The 22,702-nt window shown below is 43.3% G+C and overlaps 1 protein-coding gene and 1 long non-coding RNA gene across 4 annotated transcripts in view; one reads left to right on the forward strand and one right to left on the reverse strand.

Annotated features, from left to right (window-relative positions):
• LOC138737446 (uncharacterized) overlaps positions 1 to 22,702 on the forward strand; it is a 52,353-nt gene that overhangs the window by 25,727 nt on the left and 3,924 nt on the right. Inside the window, exons 4-5 of one of the 2 annotated variants that reach the window (XR_011340931.1) lie at positions 3,541 to 3,688; positions 6,131 to 6,319. This is a non-coding gene — a long non-coding RNA (uncharacterized lncRNA). Of the gene's footprint in view, positions 1 to 3,540; positions 3,689 to 6,130; positions 6,688 to 22,702 lie in introns of those variants that run through there. The other variant, XR_011340928.1, reaches the window with a different exon arrangement.
• The window catches only part of mvb12ba (multivesicular body subunit 12Ba), a 287,792-nt gene that overhangs the window by 8,055 nt on the left and 257,035 nt on the right, over positions 1 to 22,702 (reverse strand). The window contains exon 10 of one of the 2 annotated variants that reach the window (XM_069888144.1): positions 11,935 to 12,719. The exons of the other annotated variant lie outside the window; for it this stretch is intronic. Coding sequence (XP_069744245.1) covers positions 12,633 to 12,719 — 87 coding nt within the window. The 3' untranslated portion in view covers positions 11,935 to 12,632. Of the gene's footprint in view, positions 1 to 11,934; positions 12,720 to 22,702 lie in introns of those variants that run through there. 2 annotated transcript variants of the gene reach the window in all.

The following is a 22,702-nucleotide window of genomic DNA, read 5'->3' on the forward strand; positions in this document are numbered from 1 at the left end:
ATTCGAAATCTAGATCAATATTAAAGTAATCTGGGGATGGTGTAGGAAATTGTTATTGAGTGGAAGATCAGGCCATGGTCCTGATGAAATGATGGAGACTCGAAGATTCATATGGCTTTATGTCTTGTATAAGTAAGTTTAGGAACCATATTTAGCTCTTTTAGAAACATAAGAACTTCAGAAATTGGAGTAAAATTAAGCCATATGAATCTTCAGGGCTGCTCTGCCACTCAATAACATATTGGCTGATTTGACCATGGACTCAGCTCCACTTAACTACCTGTTCTCCACAATCCTTAATTCATTTATTCTTCAGAAGCCCATCTGTGTCTTAAATAGATTCAATGAGGCAGCTCTACTGCTTCCTTAGGCAGAGAGTTCCCCAGATTCACTACTCTCTGAGAGATGCAGTTCCTCCTTATCTTTGCCTTAAATATGCGAGAGGCCATGTCCCCTAGTTCTAGTCTCATAAACTCCAAAGAGTATAGTTCCAGCTACTTAGAACTCTGTGTGTCAATATGAACACATGGAATAGACTACATAACTAGATGGCATCTTTCAAAGTTGTCACGCAATTTGATAGGATAGTTAAGAGGTCCTATGGGATGCTGGACTTCATAAGGGGAATGACTTCATTAGTCGAGAGGTCATGTTGCAACTCAAAAAATCTCTGTTGAGACCACACTTCAAGTATTGTGTTCAGTTCTGGTCACCTCATTACAGGAAGGATGTGGAAGCTATGGAGAGGGTACAGAGGAGATTTACCAGGCAAGGTTAGCAGAGCTGGGGCTTTTCTCTTTGGATTGAAGAAGGATGATAGGAGAATTAATAGATGTCTACAAGATTCTGAGAGGCATAGATAAGGTGGACAGCCAGCGCCTTTTTCCCAGGGTGAGAATAGCAAATACCAGGGAACATGTGTACAAAGTGAAGGGAGGAAAAGTTTAGAGGGGAGACATAAGTAAGTTTTTTACACAAGAGAGTCATTTCATCCATGTGCCTGTCTAAGAGTCTCTTAAATGCCTTGCCAGGGATGGTGGTGGAGGATGAAACATTACGAGCATTTAAGAGACTCTTAGAGACACATGGATGAAAGAAAAACAGAGGGTTATGAGGCAGAAAAGTTTAGGTTTTTTTTGGTAGTAATACTCAACATCAAGGGCTGAAAGGCCTGTACTAAGCTGTAGTGTTCTATTTTCTGTAATTATAAAGGTGAAATATGAAATATTTAACAGAAACATTCAGGGCAGCTTCCTCAGATAGAGAGTGGTGAGAATGTGGAATGAGCTGCCAGCTGAAGTGGTAAATCCAGGCTCAATTTTGACATTTAAGAAAAATTTGGATAGGTACATGCTTAGGACAGGTTTGTAGGGCTCTGGTCTGGGTGCAGGTCACTGGGATAAGGCAGAATAATAGTTTGGCGGACTAGATGGGCCAAAGGACCTGTTCCTGTGTTTTAGTATTCTATGATTCTATGGCAATAAAGATAGACTCCATTTATTCAGTAACAATGTGTGTGTTTTGTCACTGACCCAGAAGCAAGGATGCCGGTGTTTACATCTGTTGTTTTCTTCTGGATTTCCAACATCTGTGGTATTTTCCTTTCAGCAAACAAGCTGCTATTGCAATGAGGCAGCACACTTAAGACCCACCTGCCTAATTGTCCAAGGAATTAAATGACTTTCAGGACCTAGGTTAGAACCATCATGCCCCATCGTGGAGAAAACAGACCTTGTATGGATTTTTACATTGCCTTAGCTTCTGGGTTACATATTGACCTCTTCCATGGTTCCACAGTGACAGTGATTCACAAAGAGGGATGGAATATGGGGAGGAGTTTCAAAAGGGAATTTAGCACTTATTCTGCAACAATATTTTATTTCTTAAAAACTGTATTAAACATCAGAATTAAATAGTTTCCACTTTGTTCAGAAACAAAACAACTCCTAAAAGTCAACCGGACATTCTGCTTGTGATAAGAAGGACATTCATGAGGTTCTTATTAAATCAAGTGCTCGAATCCAAAGTGAAAGGCAGGGAAATGAGAGACAAACTGCCCTCAGCAGCAGACTGACATACCTACATTGAAATACAAGTTACATTGAATCCTGCATATTTTTTGAATGCACACAGTGTTTCATTTGCGTGCAGAATCGGTTTATACCAGGGAAACCACAGTTTCCTTCAGAGGGGAATTAAAAGGGAGCCGGACATATCAGTAAACTTTGGCAGCGATTGATGACTGATCAGGCACAACACAACTTCCCTTCCACAGAACCAGTTACTCACTGGAACACTGTATGAACTTGTGTGAGAGAAAATTGCTTTTAACTGTTTGTCCTGACAGATACCAAACAGTTTTTATAATCCCATGCCAAAGTGCAATGGGATTCTGGATTTCCTCACCTCCAGACCACAATCAGTGAGGACTGGTAAGAACATCTCCTCCACAATCTCCATCAGTACTGGAGCGGCACAGACCTGTGTTCTTAGCCCCCTTCTCTACTTGCTTTACACCTACGACTGTGTGGCTCGGTATGACAGTAATACCATCTACAAAGGAAGGGGATGAGTCAGCGTACAGGATGGAGATTGAAAACTTGGCTGAATGGTGCACCAACAACAACCTTGCACTCAATGTCACCAAAACTAATGAGTTGATTGTTGACTTTAGGAAGAGAAAGCCGGAGGTATACAATCTAGTGATCACTGGGGTCAGAAGTGGAGAGAGTGAACAAATTTAAGTTCTTTAAGATCTTTCCTGGACCCAACACACTAATTGCATTGTGAAGAAAGCATGTCAGCACCTCTACTTCCTCAGGAGTTTGCAGAGGTTTTTTATGACACCAGAAACCCTGGCAAATTTCTATAGATGTGGAAAGTGTGCTGACTGGCTGTATCATGGTCTGGTATGGGGACACCAATGCACCTGAGCGTAAAGCCCCCCAAAAGGCAGTGGGCACAGCCCAGGACATTATAGTACAGGCAAAACCCTCCTCACTATCGAGAACATCTACAAGGAACGCTGCTGTTGGAGAGCAGCAGCAATCATTAAGGATCCACATCACCCAGCACATGCTCTGCCTCGCTGGTGTCAAAAAGGAAAAAGTATTAGGTGCTACAAGACTCACATCCCCAGGTTCAGGAACAGCTGCTACCCCTCTACCATCAGACTTCTCAACAACAAACTCAATCAGGGACTCATTTACTTGTGAACTTGATTGATTAAAAAAAATTCCTTCTGTATTGCACAGTCAGTTGGTTTACATTTGTTATCTGTTCTCAGTTATTTACTTGTTGTGTACAGTGGTGTCATTTTTTTTTGGCACTACCAGTAGGTGGTAATTCTGCCTGGCCTGCAAAAAAAAAAGAATCTCAGGGTTGTATGTGATGCCATGTATGTACTCTGACAATAAATCTGAAATCTGATTAAGTCCTGATGTTTTTCTTTATTTCTACCAATAAAGTGATTTTAATAAAACTATTGTGATTGTGGCAAACTGGTACAATTAACACATTTAATTAACATATTTCTTCCAGTGCAAAACACCTCAAACACACTTCACGGCTGCAGTGTGATTTGGTTGTGAAGAGATGCTGCAGAATGGAAGGCCAGATGTTTACTTTAACATTGAATGTACAGGTGGCACAAGTCAGCAGGCGCCCTGTTAGACTGCAGCAGTTGAAGGTGGGTATATAGAACAAGCTGCCAGAGGAAAGGATAGAAGTGGGCACCAGAGTGGCATTTTAAATATGTGTAGATAGGACATGGATGGGAAAGGTTTGGAACAAGATGTGGTGAATGAAACAAATGGGACTATAGACTAGAGACATGAGTTTCTACTTATCAACCCCCCCCTCCCCCACTCACTCCCGCTCAACCTGCATTGTCCCCCTTCTGAACTACATTTCTTTCTCTCCCTTAGGTTAGTCTGGTACCTAGTTTCTCAGTCTCCAAACTCCACCCTCAGCTTCCCCATCTGTCCTTCATCCTTCACCACTACTTGTTTCACCAATCCCCTATTGGTCCCTGTCCAACTCCCGCTCCCCCCCCCCCCCATCCCATCCCATCTTCATTATCCTGGCTGCCTCCCCTCTGCACTCTCAATGAACATTTCCACCTTGAAACGTCAACAATTCTGATGCTGCTCGACCTGCAGTTTCTTTTTAGCTTGTGTAAACTACTTGCTCAGTATAAATGTGGGGCTGCAGGGCCCAATTTCCATGCTGTAAAATTCTACGAGATGATGATTAAATTCCAAGGTACTAAAAATGGGTTATTTACACTGTTTACTTTCTGTGACATGTTATAATTTTATTATTGTCTTTAAAGACAAGTAGTTCTAAAATAGTGAAAAGGCATAATTTGCATCGCTTCATTTAGACCATGACCATAAGATATGGAGGCAGAAGTAGGCCATTTGGCTCATCATGAGCTGATTGATTCTCCCAGTCAGTCCCACTCCCTTGACTTCCCTAAACTTTTGATACCCTGTCTATTCAGATAGTTATAAATTTCTGCCTTAAATGCACCTAACAATTTGTCCTCCGCAGCTGCCCATGGCAGCAAATTCCAGGGGTTCACCACTCTCTGGCTAAATAAATTCCTCGGCGGCTGTTTTAAATGGGTGCCCTTCAATCCTGAAGTTGTGCACTCTTGTCCTCGACTCCCCTACCATGGGAAACAACTTTGCCACATCTACTCTGATCAGGTTTTTCAACATTTGAAATGCTTCTATGAGGTTCCCCCTTTATTCTTCCCAACCTCAAGGAGTGGAGTCCAAGAGCTGTTAAACATTTCTCCGTGCTAATGCCTTCATTCCATGAATCATTCTTATAAATCTTCTCCCCATGCCAGCACATCTTTCCTTAAATTAGGAGCCTAAAACTCCCATACTCCAAGTGAGACCCCACCAGTACCTTATAAAGCCTCAACATCACATCCCTGCTCTTCTTCTATTGTGTTCGCCTTCTTCACCACTGATACCTTTATGATACCTGCATGAGGTGTCCAAAGTCCCATTGTATCTCCGAATTTTTAATTTTCACCACAGCCAAATAATAGTCTCCCCTTTTATTCCTTCTACTAAAGTGCAGGATGGTACATTTTCTAACACTGTACTTAATTTGGCTATTTCTTTGCCCATTCTCCTAATTTATCTTCTGTGTCTCTCTGTTTTCACCTCACAACCTGCCCCTCCACCTATCTTTGTATCATTTGCAACATGGATTGCATAAAGACAGTTGTATTTTATTGTTGTCATTAAAAGGCATATAATTTGAACATTTTCCCTTCTGGTATGTTAGTGATTTGCAATTTAAAGCAGTTATTACTACAGTATACAACTCTCTGTTGAGCTGCAACATTGTCCTGTTGCAAAAAGAAGCAATTTACAAAACACCAATAACCAACTGAAAACCCCTTCGCAGATTGCATGACTGCAGGCTTGGTCCAAGAGGTAGTAGTAATTAAACATAGAAAGGTCTTAAGGTGGGGAAGAGAATTCCAGTGTTTAAAAGCAGAGGTGTCAGTGATAGAGTGGTAAGACCTGAGGATATGTGCGATCCCAGAATGTCACTCAAGGCAATTGTCCACACCAAAGTTTAACTTCAGGCAGAGAACAACTTGCATGGAAAGTAAGGGGAAGGGACTGAATGGATTGCTCCACGTGGAGCCAGCAGGGACTCATGGGCCAAATAGCCTCCTATACAGCATGGTAATAGGCCCTTTTAGCCGATGAGCGCTTGCTACCCTTTAACACCCACGTGACCAATGAACCTACAAACCCTGTATGTTTGGGAGGGTGGAAGGAAACTGGAGAACCCAGAGGAAACCCATGCAGGTCACGGGGAGAACGTACAAACTCCTTCACACAGCAGCGGATTTGAACCAGGGTCGCTGGCACTTTAACAGTGTTGGGCTAACCTCTAAGAGCACTAGTAAATTTGGCTTCAAGAAAACTGGAGTTAAATTCAATCCAAGGTGAATCTGGAATTTGGTAACAACAGAACTCTCCTTACAGTGGAATTAGACGGTTTGCCTGACTTGAATTATACAGCTACTTTTATATCTGTCCCCCACTCCTGTCTTTATTTGAAAGTGGTAAATAACAATGATTCATTTATGTAGCTGGTGACGCAGTCATTTGGGCATGCCCGTGTTTCAATCGCTGGGATTTGATGCTAGGCTGCACTCAGTCTACCATGGAGTTAGACTTCCTGGGAGCAATCCCTGGCCTTCCACTGTGGTGAACTACCTCATTTCCGAAGTGGTCAGATGGTCTAATGAACTCTTGGAGACTACAACAAGACATCTGGAGTAAGTAAGAACAAAAAAACATGGACTTTCTGCTTCTCCTGAACATTAAAGTTATCCACCAGAGGACTGAAGCTTACATTGACATTTAGAAATCTATGCATGATCAAACAGCCAAACTGATTTTTAATATTCCTGAAGACACCCAGCGCTGAAAGGGTTACATTTTCCTTCTGTTGTGTATTCCTTTAGTTTGTGATCATATTCCCTCGAGTCTGGTTTTCTCTTTTATTGCAGTTTCTGGCATTTACTTTTTTCTGTTGCATGAAGAAATACCCGAGAACTGTTCAAACGCTTCCCATGTGTTTTTCTTTATGTATCCATCCACATCACAGTCCCAGGAGATACCGATATAAGAAAGCATTAGGCTGTAAAATTGCATGTTATTAAGCCAGGCACACTGCAGCATATACAAACGACATTCTTACTCTGGACTGGTAATTTGCTCCACTATGTTATCAAGGCTATGGAGCCACCACAAAAATTTTATATTTGCAAAGCTCTGGGAGTGCGACCGAGAAGGATTCCAGCATTTAAGAACGAGGTAAGTTGCCTTTACTTGGTGCCCTACCTAGTTCAATTTCCAGACAACCAGGCACTTATTTTCTTTGTTGTTGGAATATGTCTTGGCATATCTTCCTGAATTATAATACCTTATAAATAACAATAAGAATTAAAATCCTGGCAGAGTTCTTATCTACCATTTTCCGAGGGAGGGATAGAATTCCTTTTGAATTGCAATGCAACTGAACAAGATCTGGAGAGACAGTTCAACAAACAGTACTTTTTATAAATGGGTTTTTAAGACGGGACAATCCACCTTGCCTCCGCCCATTGTTGAAATGTTTTAAACATGTAATGATTCGCGTACCAACTTCTGGGTAAGATTGTACAAATTCAGACAATGAGAACTACTTTAGGAATTAGAAGTTTATAAATCTTGTAAATTGCAGTAAATTGGGATGCTGTGGACACTGTGTCAGACTCTTTAATTTAAGAAGGTACATAATTGATAAGGTTTGCAGGGGAAAATAAAAACAATACTTTACAGAAGAATTGAAGGATTTACACAGTGACAGTGGATCATAGTTACCCAGCTATGATGGACAGCAGAGATATGAAAAGTCACTGGGGAAATTCTTTAAAAAGGGCATAGCTGTGGAAAAACAAAGAACTTAGTGTTGTTAACATTGTTTAGAATGAGATTATTTCAATTATCCAACAAGTCTTTAACAGTTACTGCATTTATTGAAACTTATTCTACCATGAGAAAACATGTTTCTTAAATTATTAATGGCTAGATCTTTTAAAAATATTATTGAGCTGCATTTATTTTGAGTCTGGAATTTTACAGTCTGCATAGCAATTACAAGAGCTCACAACAAATTATTCCTTTGCTTGGAACGGCATGCCCTGTATTTGAAATTAAGTGTTAAATAAAGGAACCAGTTCACAGCTCTGTTGTCCTACATTTACCTGCCTCAGTACTGATCAACTCTTCTTCAAAACAGTGCTGTATGAAACACGTACCCTGCTGCCAATTTAGAGAAGGTGCAAAACAGTCTCAGTGCCAAGCAACAGTGTGCTAGCGGAGTTGGAGCTTTCCCTGAGGAGCGTGACTCTCGAGAGGGGAAACTTTTCACTGTTTTCAGTGCAACACCACATGGAGTGTAAATCCATTGGACCCCATCTTAAAATAGAAAACCTTAATTCAAACTGTTAGAGCAACAGCAGCAGCTGAATTCTAACCAATGCAGCACATACATGTTTATTCATATGTTACTATTGCACTTCCTGCTGTATGGGTCGGTTATCCTGGATAGCACACAAAACAAAGTACTGGTATTTCATGCAGTTTGGTACAGGTGACAACAAACAATACAATTCAATGTACCCAGGCCCACACTGACCCCCACACATACATACAGATACCTAGGCCCATCCTGACCCCTACTCATACTTGTACCCAAGCCCACCCTGACCCTTACACGTACATGTACCTAGGCCCACTCTGACCCCTATTCATACTTGTACCTAGGCCCACCCTGACCCCTACTCATACACATACCCAGGTCCACCCTGACCTATGCTCATATGTACCCAGGTCCACCCTGACCCCTACAAGTACATTAGCCCAGGCCCACCTGACCCCTACTCATACTTGTACCCAGGTGCAGCCTGTCCTGACCCCCCACACGCACATGGACCCAGGTGTGCCCTAATGCTCTCAGATACATTTGTGTATCTGTACAAAGATCCATGGAGCGTGACCTTACTCCCACGTTTCCAGCCATGCTCTGATCTTTTTATTTACTCGTATATATTCCCAGCCGCACACTGATCCTTCTAGTACAAACGAAAATCTAGACACACTCTGACCCCTCCCATACACATACATGCATCCCAGCACACAGTAACAATTTCCTAATATGTGTATTCTTGCACATATTGACATCACTCCAAAGAATACTCCACTAGTTAAAATGTCTCTACCCTGACTTTTCTTCTGCAGAGGACGAGTATAACTTTGACCAGGCAATTGCTGTTGAATTAATTAGCCAAGCAAACCTTATTTCTCCAACTATGCACATGGTACCTTGAACGATTCATTTTTAACCTTGTTTGTTAACACCAGGTTCATTTATCCCTTGTTGATTCAGTCTCTGAAGATAAAGAAGAAAAAGAATGACGTGTATTTCCAAAGGGATTTTCTTGTCCTTTTCAGAATGCACAGTACATCCAGTGAGGTACTTCAGAAGGTTGTCACTGTTGCAATGTAAGATATATGGCAGCTAGTTTAGGTGAAACAAGATCCCACAAACGGCAGTGTGATTTTCAGTAGATTATCTATCATAGTAAAATTAAGTGAAGGAAGTATTGGCCAGGACAACAGAGAGGGCATCTCTGCTCTCTTCTGGAGTTGTGCCATGGGATCTTTTACATCCACTCAAGAGAGCAGATAGGGGACATCAGTTCAGGCTCCTGTCCAAAAGAACACACAGTCATGGGGGCATAAGGAGTGTAGAAAGGGGATAGTAGGTGCTGGGGACGCAGAGACTGTGCCGTGCAAGACAGAGTAAATGCGAACAGGCTTTCTCTACTGAGGGTAGGTGAGGTACAAACCAGAGGACCTGGGTTAAGGTTGAAAGGGGAAAAGTTTAAAGGGCACATTAGGGGGAACTTTTTCACATAAAGAGTGGCGGGAATGTGGAACAAGCCGCCAGCTGAATTGGTAAAAACGGGCTCAATTTTAACATTTCAGATGAATTTGGACAGGTCCATGGATGGGAGAGGTATGGAAGGCTATGGTCCTCGTTCATGTCAGTGGCAGAATAGTTGTTTGGCATAGACTAAAAAGGATAAAGGGCCTGTTTCTGCACTACAGTATTATATAGTTCTATACCTGCGTTCAATAGTCTGATGACAGTGTGAAAGAAACTGCCCTTTAATTTGGTGTCACATGGTCAAGTGGTTGGCGACTAAACCAGCTCCTCCACCAGGCTTGCCTAGTAAGGAGGGTGGTTGGACACTCTGCAGGATGTCGAGAGGGTGGGTCTGGACCTGTGCAACCCCCTACTCACTTAAATCCATTCACACACACACTGTTCCTTTCTGAGGAGTGGGGTATCTTCATATCAAACCTCACAAACTGACTGAAAGGTACCATCATCCTACGGATGAATAGCCAGAAGAAGAAGCATGTTTATACTCTCTTGTATCTTCTATCTGAGGGGACGGTGGGGGGAGGGGAGAAGAGAGTCTGACCTTGGTGGGATGGATCTTTAATTGGTTGGCTGCCACACTGAGGCAGCGGGAAATAGTGACATAGTTAGTGGAGGGGAGGTTTTTTGCTGGTTAACAACTCTCCATGATTTCTTGTGGACTTGGCTAGACCACTTCCTGTATTGTGGATCCAGACAGGGCACTTTTTCTGGTGCATCAGTAAAAATTAGCAGAAGATGTTGGGGACTTGCAAAATTTCCTTCAGATTTTGAGGAAGCCATGGGGGAGGGGTGGAGATGGAGGCATTTCGGAAGTAAGTGTGACAGATTATGTTATATTTTATATAGATATGTTTTAAAGGTGATAAATTGAGGTTTTTTTTTAAAGTGTAGGTCACAAACACTTCAAAACTGATCTCATTTAAAATGCCAGAGCTCTGCTCAAGCCAGACAGACCATGCTCCGAGTGCCTTTGCAAAAACTTTGAAGAATGCCTATAAAGACTTTACTAGTAGGTGTTAATTGGACATGCTGTGGAGTAATGGACTATTGTTTTGGAAAGCAACAGATGAACAAACTCAGAAGATTAACTCCAGTGCCACAGTCTGAATGCAGTTTGCTGTTCTAAGAGGGTCATGTGGTTTTCTCAGAGAGAGAGAGAGAGAGAGAGAGAGAGAGAGAGAGAGAGAGAGAGAGAGAGAGAGAGAATTCAGTTCTACAGTTCAGCAGCAGCAGCTGGGACTGGAACAGGACAAGCTTGTGGAAAACCCCAATTTTGAAGATGGGTTATGAGTTCTTAGTTCAGCCTGTTCAAAGCCCTTGTGGACCATACAAGAGGAGATGGTTGGCTGCATAATGTTTCACCTGAGATAAGGAAAACAGAAAAGGAGCTCTGTGGTTATAAAGAAAGAGGTTATCATTTGGAAAACCCTGATGGGGCTAGTTTCTTCGGCAAGACATTAAAGTGGCTGATCAGAAGGAATCGGTTGTGGGTGTCTAATGAGCAACAAATCTCTCTCTGAACACTGACAAAATCCTTTCTGAGTGGTAACCATTTACCTTTCAAGCACCAAATCCTGGTGAAATTCATAAATGTTGATTATGGACACTATAAGAATTGCCTGATACAGGTGAACTTGGAAGAATGAGAAGTGAAATTGGACTGTGAATCAAAGAATTTTCCTGAACTTATACACACATTACATACATGTGTGATTAGAATTAGAAGGGGGTTAAGTTAAGTTAATAGTAGTAAGTTAAAGTTTGATCCTGTTTTCATGTTTAAAGATAATTAAAAGTAACTTTTGTTTAAGTAACCATTTGTCTTGGTGAATTTCTATTGCTGCTGGGTTTTGGGGTCCTCTGGACCAAGAACATAAGGCATGCTGAAATGCCAAAAGTTCGCCTGCAAACCTGCCACATTCCTGACCCCCAGTGTTTCCCAACCTCTACTCTGCTGTACGCCTGTTTTTATAGTATTGATATGGTCTTTAAATGCCTCCATTAGGGACATTGTCACCAGAGAGTTGGAGATGGGGGGAGTTTCAGCTTCTGCCTCCAGAGCCCTGTCCTTCCATTAAAGCCCACCGTGCCTACACCTCACATCCCTCTACATCTGGTCGAGATTAGTTCAGGAGATTGGGGACAATGCAGTGAGAAGGGACCGTGAGTGGTGAGTCAGGGTAGTGGCTGGCTTCCAACCAACCTGGTGTTTGCCTTTCAGACTTCTGCACTCTGTCAGTCAGGTTTAAAGTGTTGCAGTGTGCATTCCATGTCTCATGAAGTCTTCCATTACTTCACAGAGAATACTCTATGGTGTTTTCTTCCATTACAAAAACCACAGCAGGAAATTCTTGAAATTCAATCTTAAATGTTTAATTTGGTTTCAAATTTTCCTGAATGTTTAACACAAGTCTGCTTTTGAAATCTGGATTTGTTCTTTACATATTCATGCTCTGCAGTGAATGGAGGTGGCAGGAACACAACCCAACCGAATATTGTCTCTCCGTCATTTGCAGAGATGCTGAGAGCACCATGGGCTTTTTTGCAGGTGCCCACCCTGGGTTTTGACTGGTCACTCGGCCAGATCATGTTGCAGCCTGGGGTCATCTCCCAGGGTAGGGGGTGTGGGGGGGAGCAGAAATTCAGCACTCCTTTGCAGGGTATTGCCACCCAGACGTGAAGGTTCAAATTGACTGTTCTAGTTCCCCTAAAGATTCTCAGTTCCAGCTCTCAAGATGGCAGTGGTCGTGGTCAGCAGCCCAGACCACAAGGGTTGTGGGCTCCAAGGGAGCAATGGACCAGAGCAGGAGAAGCTCCACCCCCTTGCCTGCCAAAGAGCTGAAGCCCTGGGTGAGGAGCATACAGGTTAGGAGACTATAGATGAGTGAGGGGCTTAGAGGCTGGAGTCATACCAGGCTGTTGGAACCAGGCTTCTGGACCTGGATCTGTGAGGGTGCAGATGGTGAGCAGGGTTCATGAGGGTCTGGGGTGCTGACATATTTCTGATCGTATTGGGGAACAAGGGTCCAAGGTGGGAAGTTTGGGCACCTTGAACTCTGGTTCATTGCTGAACTGGATAGGAGACGGTGACATCATGGACACTCGATGTCTCCTTTGATTCTTTGATTCCCCTTCTCATCTCGATAATGCGGTCGGGCTGGTGGCATCACTCTGTGTTCCTTGACAGGAAAAAGGAGAATGTTTTTGTGTAAATAATAATAAATGGAATCTTGACTTGACTCCCATGGAAAGTGAAAGGGAGTCAACTGACCTCAAGGAAAAACATGGCTGTGACTGTCTCTTTTAAATTTTATAATTTAAATTTAATTTTAAAAAATTTAGGCAATAAGCACGACAACAGGCCATTCCAACCCATAAGCCCAAATACACCAATTAACAGGCAAACTGCATCCATTTTTGCAGGGTGGGAGGAAACTGGAGCACCCAGAGGAAACCCATGCAGACACTGGGAGAACGTACAAAGTTGTTGCGGACAGTTTGAGGGCAGCACAGGCTCATGGGCCAGAAGGGCCTGTTACTGTGTTGTATGTCTAAATTTAAAATATAAAATTTAGAAGGATCAGAGCAGGAAAGAAAAGGCAAGTTTCCTCTCTTGGACGACATCAGTGAAACAAACGAATTTTATAGCAACAATCCTTGTAACCTGTGGAAAGATTGAACCAACAACCCGCAGATTTGGTTACCTAGCTTCCGCAATCCCATTTATTTGTACAAACTCTGAACTGCAAGAGCAATTCAGTGGGTTGGGTAGTACCTGTGGTGGGGAATGGGCAGTGGCCATTTCGGGCCAAGACCCTCCATCTACAGATGAAAGGGCTCATCCTGAAATATCAATGCCATCTCCCTCCGCAGATGCTGCTCGACCCACTGATTTCCTTCAGCAGCTCGTTCTTTTGCTCCTGATTGCAGCATGGCCAGTCTTGTGGGGGAATGATAATTCATGTCAGCTTCTAAGGGGAATGTTATGAAGTCATACTGAACATAAACCCAGAGGAAATGCCTTACAAATGTACCAAGAGTAGGGTTAATTTTGCAAGCTGGGAGTAGTTCAGAAAACAGCACAAAAAGAATTAAGGGGATATTCTTGGCCAAGGTTGCAGCAATATAAGGCTTAGTGTTTTTCAAAATTTTCACTCTGTGACGGCTCAGTGCCAGCGACACAGGTTCGAATCTGGTGTTGTCTGTAAGGAGTTTGTACGCCCTCCCCATGGCCTTGCATGGGTTTTCGCTGTTGCTCCAGTTTCCCCATAGCCTCCAGATACATAGAGGGTTAGTAGGTTAATTGGATGGCACAGGTTTCAATGGTCAGAATTGGCTTTCGCTGCGGGGTAAATAAACTTTAATTTTAATCTTCACTTGCCAAACCAGCCAAAAGTGCAAATGTCTATCTTATCATTAGTATTTGCCAATGCATTGAGGCAACCATGAAGGAGGCACACCAACGCCTCCATTTTCTCAGAAATCTGAGGATATTTGGCATGCAATTGAATACTCTAATGCCATCTCAAACCTCTTAAGTTGTACTGCAGAGAGTACACTGACTGACTGCACAGCCAGCTGGTTTGTTAACTCGAGTGCCCGTGAACACAGAAAGCTACAGAAAGCTACCCAAGCCTCTCATGGTCCCTGATCTCCTGTCTGTTGAAGACATCCATGTGAGAAGGCAGACAACATTACAAAGGACTCCCATCACCCTGGTCACAACTGTTTCTCACTGCTCCCTTCAGGCAGAAGGCACAGAATCCTGAAGTCTTGCCCCTCTAGGTTCAAGAACAGGTTTTTCCCAATGGCCATCAGGGTGTTAAACTTCTCCTTACTACACTAATCATAAACCACCCTAGAATCACAAAAGACCTGCCTGCACCATTGAAACACCACTTTTTTCTTGCAAATTTATTATCTCTCTTACACATCAAGGTTGATAATTTCTTTCCTACCATGCAGAAAGATTGTTTCTTTCAGAATGATAACTTTATGCATATTATTGAAGCTGATTTTACTCACAAAGTTACCTGTGTGGATGCAGTGCACATGTACCTGTATGAAAATTAACTCATTATATCATCATTAGTAGATTTGCAAGTCTGTACATGGCAAAAATGTTCTTGCTGCTAATTTGGCAGATTAAACTGGGGCACAAGCAAGTGCTTCCACATCTACAGGTGTACTCTGTAAAGAGTCTGTACGTTCTCCTTGTGCCTGTGTGGGTTTCGCTGTGTGCTCCGTTTTCTCCCACCCTTCGAAACGTATGGAGGTCGTAGGTTATTTGGGTGGCTTATGGGCTGTATATCTAAATTACAAAGTTCACCGGCAACCAAGAGATTTGGAGCTTGAAGCAACAGAAAGATCAGAAAGTCGATGTATTTTACAAATTCATTGACTTTTCAATTGATTATTCCCAAGGATACAAATGAAAATAATCCTGCAGTACATCTTTCCAGGTATCGCATGTACTGTGTTGTTTGAGATCGGACGGGGCTCTCATGTTTACAGTCGAGAGGTTTTCATGCATTCGTCATTGAAGCATACAGAAAAGAAGGAGCAAGCCAGTGAACTCCACTTCCTTAATTTTTCTCCACACTCTCAATTTATTTTTTTGCTCCTACAGATACTTAGTCTGTTCCTTTCCAAAACCTGCCATTGAATCTATTTCCTGCATGATATCGAGCCTCATTCCAAACCCTAACCATCTGGTGCACAGAAACATGTTGTGCTGCACCCCTCCTTCCTTTACTGACCACCTCTAATAGTTAACCCCTTTAGCACTGGAAACAGTTTCTCTTTATCCATGCTTTCAAACACCTCAACCACTTGTAATCCCTCTTCCCTGGAACTGTTCACCTAAATCCCTTCTGCACCCTCACCAAGGTTTTCCCATCTTTTCCAAAGAGTGGTGCCCAGATCTGAAGACATCTGGTGCTGAAATGTTGTTTCATATAGGCTCGGCATAACTCTCTGGCTTTTATTCTCAATGCTCCTATTAATAAAGCTCAGGGTCCCATCTGCTTTTATAAACTGCTTTGTTAAACCTGTCCTTTCAACTTCAAAGATTTGTGTTTAAACAAGCCCAGGTCTCTCTCACAATAAAACGTTGCCATTTCCTTGGTTACTGCCTGGGATGGAGATGAGCGAAGGAGGATTGAGCAGAGAGGGACAGGGACTGAAGGAGTGAGAACACAAAAGGAGGAAGTAGCAGGAAAGGGGTCAGTGAGTTAGGAAGGGCACTGAGGGGCAGGGACAGAGGGGAGCTGAAGAAAGGTGATTGTACAAGATTATATGTTTGAGGTCATGGTGAGTGATGGTAGAATTAGTCTGTGAATGCTTAGGGTGTGTGTGTTTGTGTGTGTGCATGATGTGCACACTCACATGGATACATATGTGTCCACATGTGTGTGTTTGTGTGGACATGGATCATGGAGGGAGGAGTGTGTGTGTGTGTGTATGAGAGAGAGAGAGAGAGAGAGAAAGAGAGAGAGAGAGAGAGAGAGAGAGAGAGAGAGAGAGTGAGAGAAAAAAAAAGAGATCGATCCCAGGGGTGTGCCAAAGGAGAAGATGATCTCACCATTCTGCCTGCTAGCTCTCCCATCTTCTTTAAGGGTGTGCCCATACCCATGTCACCAGTTGCAGAGATTCTACAAGTGTGTCACTATTTTAAAAAAATCTGATAATACCATAATTTGCAATGTTCCAATGAGTTTGTTGAAATTTGCTGAGGTCCATGTGTGATGGTGTTCAGGAAGAGTTCTTGTAAATGGCAGAATGTCTGAGTCTCCTCCACATATGTCAACATTTGTGGCTGTTACCTGTGAGTGTGTCAAAATTTGTTTCACGTGTGTCAATATTTGTTTTCTGTGTCAATATTTATTTGTTGTGAGTTGATATTATGTTTCCTCTGAGTGTGTCAATTTTTGATTCCATTGAGTGTCAATATTTGTTTCTGTGTTTCAAGATATGTTTCCTGTGTGTCAAGCTTTGTTTCTTATAAGTGTATCAATATTTGCCTCTGGGGCCGGGGTGGGGGGATTCCATCCATTCCTGTTGCTTTGCCACTTTTCAGTTGTTCAATTGCCTTATATGTCTCTTCCCGGGTGAGGACCTCATCCAGCTCTAGCCTTAAGGGCTGTTGAGGGAGCTGAGCAGGGCGGATTCTTGGACTGAGCGGTTGGCACTGAAAAGAGATTGGAAGTGTTCTGACCATCGGTTGAGGATGGAGATCTTGTCGCTGAGGAGGACTTTGCTGTCTGAGCTGCGCAGCGGGATTTGGACTTGGGATGAGGGGCCGTACACAGCCTTTAGAGCCTCGTAAAAACCCCTGAAGTTGCCAATGTCCGCACTGAGCTGGGTTCGTTTGGCGAGGCTAGTCCACCACTCATTTTGGATCTCCCGGAGTTTGCGCTGAAGATGGCTGCATGCGCGACGGAAGGCTCGTTTCTTCTCTGGCCAGGACGGCTTTGCAAGGTGAGCCTGGTGGGCAGCTCACTTCTTTGCCAGCAGCTCCTGGATTTCCTGGTTGTTTTCGTCGAACCAGTCCTTGTTTTTCCTGGAGGAGAAGCCCAGTACCTCTTCAGTGGATTGCAGTATGGCAGTCTTCAGCTGATCCCAGAGGGTTTCAGGGGACAAGTCCATGAGGCGGATTGCATCCTCGAGCTTTGCTTTGAGGTTTGCCTGGAAGTTTTCTCTCACTTCGTCTGACTGCAAGTTTCCAACATTGAACCTCTTTCTGGGGGCTGTACTGTTCCTGGACTTTGGCTTGAAGTGAAGGTTGAGCTTGCAGTGAACCAGCCAGTGGTCAGTGTGGCATTCCGTGCTGGGCATAACCCTGGTATGGAGCACATCTCGTTTGTCTCTTTCTCGCACCAGGATGTAGTCCAGGAGGTGCCAGTGTTTGGATCGGGGATGCATCCAGGTAGTCTTCAGGCTGTCCCTCTGCTGAAAAAGGGTGTTTGTAATGACAAGCCACTGTTCTGCGCAGAGCTCCAACAGGAGGCGCCCATTGTCGTTGCACTTGCCGACACCATGCTTGCCCAGGATTCCTGGCCAGGTTTCTGAGTCTTTGCCGACGCGAGCGTCAAAGTCGCCAAGGATGACAACCTTGTCGGCTGAAGGGGTGCGTTGAATGAGGTTGCGCAGATCAGTGTAGAACTTGTCCTTTTCTGCTGGTTCCGCCTGGAGGGTTGGTGCATAGACACTGATGAGGGTGATGCAACGGTTGTTTTGAAGGGGGAGTCGCATGGACATGATTCGGTCCGAGTGGCCTGTCGGAAGGTTTTCGAGTTTGGAGGCAATGGAGTTCTTGACCATGATGCCTACACCAGATAGGCTTCGTTCATCCATAGGCTTGCCAGACCAGTAGAGTGTGTAGCCCGCGCCGTGTTCTTGGAGGCTGCCTACATCTGCAAGGCGGACTTCACTGAAAGCTGCTATGTCGATGTCAAGTCTGAGGAGTTCATGTGCGATGAGGGCAGAACAACGTTCAGGTCGGTGGCTGTCAGCCTTGTCTAGCATGGTTCTGATGTTCCAGCATGCTAGCTTGAGTTTGTGAGCATCTTTTGAGGGGGAGGAATCCCCCCAGAGGTCTGGAAGGCTGGCGGCAAAACTCTGCATGCCAAACTGCATGAGTTTTTCAAGCTCTGCTGGGACCAAGGAAAGCTGCCTCAGGACCTGTACAAAAACAAGGTGATAAATCAGACTGCTCAAACTACAGGGGAATCACGCTGCTCTCCATTGCAGGCAAAATCTTCGCTAGGATTCTCCTAAGTAGAAAAATACCTAGTGTCGCCGAAAATGTTCTCCCAGAATCACAGTGCGGCTTTCACGCAAACAGAGGAACTCCTGACATGGTCTTTGCCCTCAGACAGCTCCAAGAAAAGTGCAGAGAACAAAACAAAGGACTCTACATCACCTTTGTTGACCTCACCAAAGCCTTCGACACCGTGAGTAGGAAAGGGCTTTGGCAAATATTAGAGCGCCTCGGATGCCCCCCAAAGTTCCTCAACATGGTTATCCAACTGCACGGAAACCAACAAGGTCGGGTCAGATACAGCAATGAGCTCTCTGAACCCTTCTCCATTAACAATGGAGAAGCGTGAAGCAAGGCTGCGTTCTCGCACCAACCCTCTTTTCAATCTTCTTCAGTATGATGCTGAAACAAGCCATGAAAAATCTCAACAATGAAGACGCTGTTTACATCCGGTACCGCACGGATGGCAGTCTCTTCAATATGAGGCGCCTGCAAGCTCACACCAAGACACAAGAGCAACTTGTCCGTGAACTACTCTTTGCAGATGATGCCGCTTTAGTTGCCCATTCAGAGCCAGCTCTTCAGTGCTTGACATCCTGTTTTGCAGAAACTGCCAAAATGTTTGGCCTGGAAGTCAGCCTGAAGAAAACTGAGGTACTCCATCAGCTAGCTCCCCACCATGACTACCAGCCCCCCCACATCTCCATCGGGCACACAAAACTCAAAACGGTCAACCAGTTTACCTATCTCGGCTGCACCATTTCATCGGATGCAAGGATCGACAACGAGATAGACAACAGACTCGCCAAGGCAAATAGCACCTTTGGAAGACTACACAAAAGAGTCTGGAAAAAGAACCAACTTAAAAACCTCACAAAGATTAGCGTATACAGAGCCATTGTCATACCCACACTCCTGTTCGGCTCCGAATCATGGGTCCTCTACCGGCATCACCTACGGCTCCTAGAACGCTCCCACCAGCGTTGTCTCCGCTCCATCCTCAACATTCATTGGAGCGACTTCATCACCAACATCGAAGTACTCGAGATGGCAGAGGCCGACAGCATCGAATCCAAGCTGCTGAAGATCAAACTGCGCTGGGTAGGTCACGTCTCCAGAATGGAGGACCATCGTCTTCCCAAGATCGTGTTATATGGCGAGCTCTCCACTGGCCACTGAGACAGAGGTGCACCAAAGAAGAGGTACAAGGACTGCCTAAAGAAATCTCTTGGTGCCTGCCACCTTGACCACCGCCAGTGGGCTGATATCGCCTCAAACCGTGCATCTTGCCGCCTCACAGTTCGGCGGGCAGCAACCTCCTTTGAAGAAGACTGCAGAGCCCACCTCACTGACAAAAGACAAAGGAGGAAAAACCCAACACCCAACCCCAACCCACCAATTTTCCCTTGCAACTGCTGCAACCGTGTCTGCCTGTCCCGCTTCGGACTTGTCAGCCACAAACAAGCCTGCAGCTGACGTGGACATTACTCCTCCATTAATCTTTGTCCACGAAGCCAAGCCAAAGAAAGAAGAAGAAAAATCAATATTTGCATGCACTCTTCCAAGTAGAGAGGTTTCACATGGAGACGTTTGCTCTTAACTGTATTATATTACATTGTCCATGATAAAGAGGGGATGTTTGTAGAGTTTGGCCTGAAAGTGAATCCTCTATGAAGTCAAGGGGAAATAGTTTTGTCCAAAATTATGGAAAAATGAAGTGCTGAGCAGTGAGAAAAAAGATGTTTTGAAAAGGTATGTTTCATCAAGTGTTCTTGGATTAACAACTACAATCACTTTAACAATCCACTCTGAAGTATTTTGCACCAAATCCTGATTGCTGCCGCACTTTGATTAGATAGCCTTGATAAACTAGATTCTAAATATTCGAATATAAAAGAAAATTTACACAATTTAATATTCTTAAAGCTACTTCTATTTGAATTTCATGGAATATGTCTCCATATAGTTAATAAGGGCATGCCCAAGAAATAGTCTTGAATTCCAGGGTGATTTCTATAATAAAAGTCCACTGAATAAACTCTTGCAAGGGTGTTTATTCTGCACACAAGTTGTGTTTTCCCAAGACTACTCAGATCTTCCTTAGATCAAATTTTAAGAGATATAACATTATAAAATAAAATCATTTGGTTTGCTGTTTCTAAAATCATTGTGTTTCACCATAACATGAAAATTATGAATTTTAGACCCTGTGATGAACTGTGGGGTGGTGTAACTGGCTGTTGTTGACTATTGTAGGCCCTCTGCTGGAATAAAGGCATAATTGCAGTGGCAAAGTTTTATGCAGAGAGCTGGTTAGCCTGTTATGTGCAAGCTTTATATCCCAAGATAAACCAGTAACTTTTAAATCAACAAAGAAATGTAGGGATGGTCAGCAGTTAGGGAAGTGAAACAGACTAGGTCTGCAAACAGAATTCAGGTCCACGTAGCCTGATACTGAAATGTTATAAAAAAGCACGCAGACATGGAGAATCTGACTTAAAAGCAGAAAATGCTGGAGAAAAAGCTGAATAGGCCAGGCGGCATCTAGGGAAGGAGATGAACTGATTCGATTTCTCTTTCCACAGATGTTGCCTGAGCATTTCCAACATTCAGCAATTTTATTTCAGATTCTGATTGCCTCACACTACTTAAAGACTGCAGCTCCTGAAACAAGCACTGGTTCATTTGTTAATATGCTAAACTCATTTCCAAGACTTGTTACAATTGTGGGTGCACGTATTGCTCAACAAATGTGACAAATATTTTGATGATACTTGGCAAATGGTAAAGCCAAGTTCAATGTCAAAGGAACGAACACTGGGACTCGGGACATTAAATACATTTTAAAATGGAATGTTTACAAGAACACAATGAACAAAACACTATGATACCAAAGTGTTTGTCTCCCATTCAGACATTAACCTTGGATATGATGTCAAGTGGCTGCATCTTACCCTGCTTTGCCTTTGTTCCCATTGGGTTTAATTAGCCTAAATAACTCGAATGATCCATAAGCATAAAAACCAGAGACAGACAAAAGGATGAGACATCCCACTGAGTGACTGAATTAAGACAAGATTACACACATCATCTCAAGTCCTGCCAAATTGGTTCCCCTCCCAGTAATGTTTCAATGGTTGAGATTTCCATTGGAAAACAACACTTATGAGTTTAACAAAGAAGATGTTAGTGATCACAAGGCCTACACTTAATGTTCCCCCGGCCCCCACCATTCCGAATTGTTTTGGGGAAGTTGACTATGAGTGTGAGTGGCTTTCGCCAACCGGTGCAGTCCTGATGCAGAATGGAATTTGATAGTTCCCCTGGGAAGAGAATTTCAGGATCTTAAAATACAAGGCATTAAGTTACTGCTCTAATCCAGGTTAATTTTGGTTTTAGTTCGTGTAAGATGCAGTGACAAGCAAAGTGCAAAGCAGAAAGGCTCTTGTCCCACCTCTTCCCCTCACCACGTTACAGTCCAGATGGAGGGTCTCAACCTGAAACGACAACTATACATTTCCTTCCACAGAAGTCACCCTTCCTGCTGAGTTCCTCCAGTGAATTTAAAATGTGCTCTAGTGATGGGTGTCTGTGAATTTAAAGGGAGCTCAAAAATCCAAGTCTGGCATGCCAAGTGCCAAACTAACAGGATACTAAATTATTAATCCTAGTTGCTCGTTAGTACTTCCACAAAAACTTCCCAAACTTGCCTAGATCTATGCTCTACTGGTCATTGTTTTCATTGCTGCTCATGGAGACTTGCTCTACCACAATGGTTCCTGATTTATTTCACAATCCTTCAGTTCAAGACAACTCTTTAGCTCTTAAGAAGCCCACCCCCCAAATCCCTATGACTATGCAGTAAAAATTATCTTTCTTTTAGCCATAACGAAGAATAGATGGATTCAGCACAAGTAATTCCCTCCATGTACTCTACTGAAAATGTATGCTGTATCCCTCAGTCCGATGGTTTATGTCAAACAGCATGGACAACAGCTTTAACAGTTCAGCTAACTTTGCAAAAAACAATTACTAAGCATACTAGTTAATAAAGTGCAATATATTTAAAACACTATTTCAGATAATATTGTACACATAAAAAAATGCTGGTATGCAAAATGTCATTTAGGTCAATTAAAAACATCAGTTCTATATTTGCACTCATGGGAACATCTGTAGTAAAAAATTCCAACAATGCTAATGCCTCCTGTATCTGCAAACCAAATCCATGTTTTCTTTCCATTCCCAATATTCACAGAAACCTTGTTCAGAATAAGTCGGTCCAAAGAGAAACCACTAAAACAATATGGATAGTCGAGGGATATTGGATGTTTGGATTTAACAATTCAGAAATTATGTATGAAAATTGGATTGTTTCTTAATTGTGTCAAATTACTGCTA

The sequence above is a fragment of the Narcine bancroftii genome, chromosome 1 (assembly GCF_036971445.1).
Source record: "Narcine bancroftii isolate sNarBan1 chromosome 1, sNarBan1.hap1, whole genome shotgun sequence".
Lineage (NCBI taxonomy): Eukaryota > Metazoa > Chordata > Chondrichthyes > Torpediniformes > Narcinidae > Narcine > Narcine bancroftii.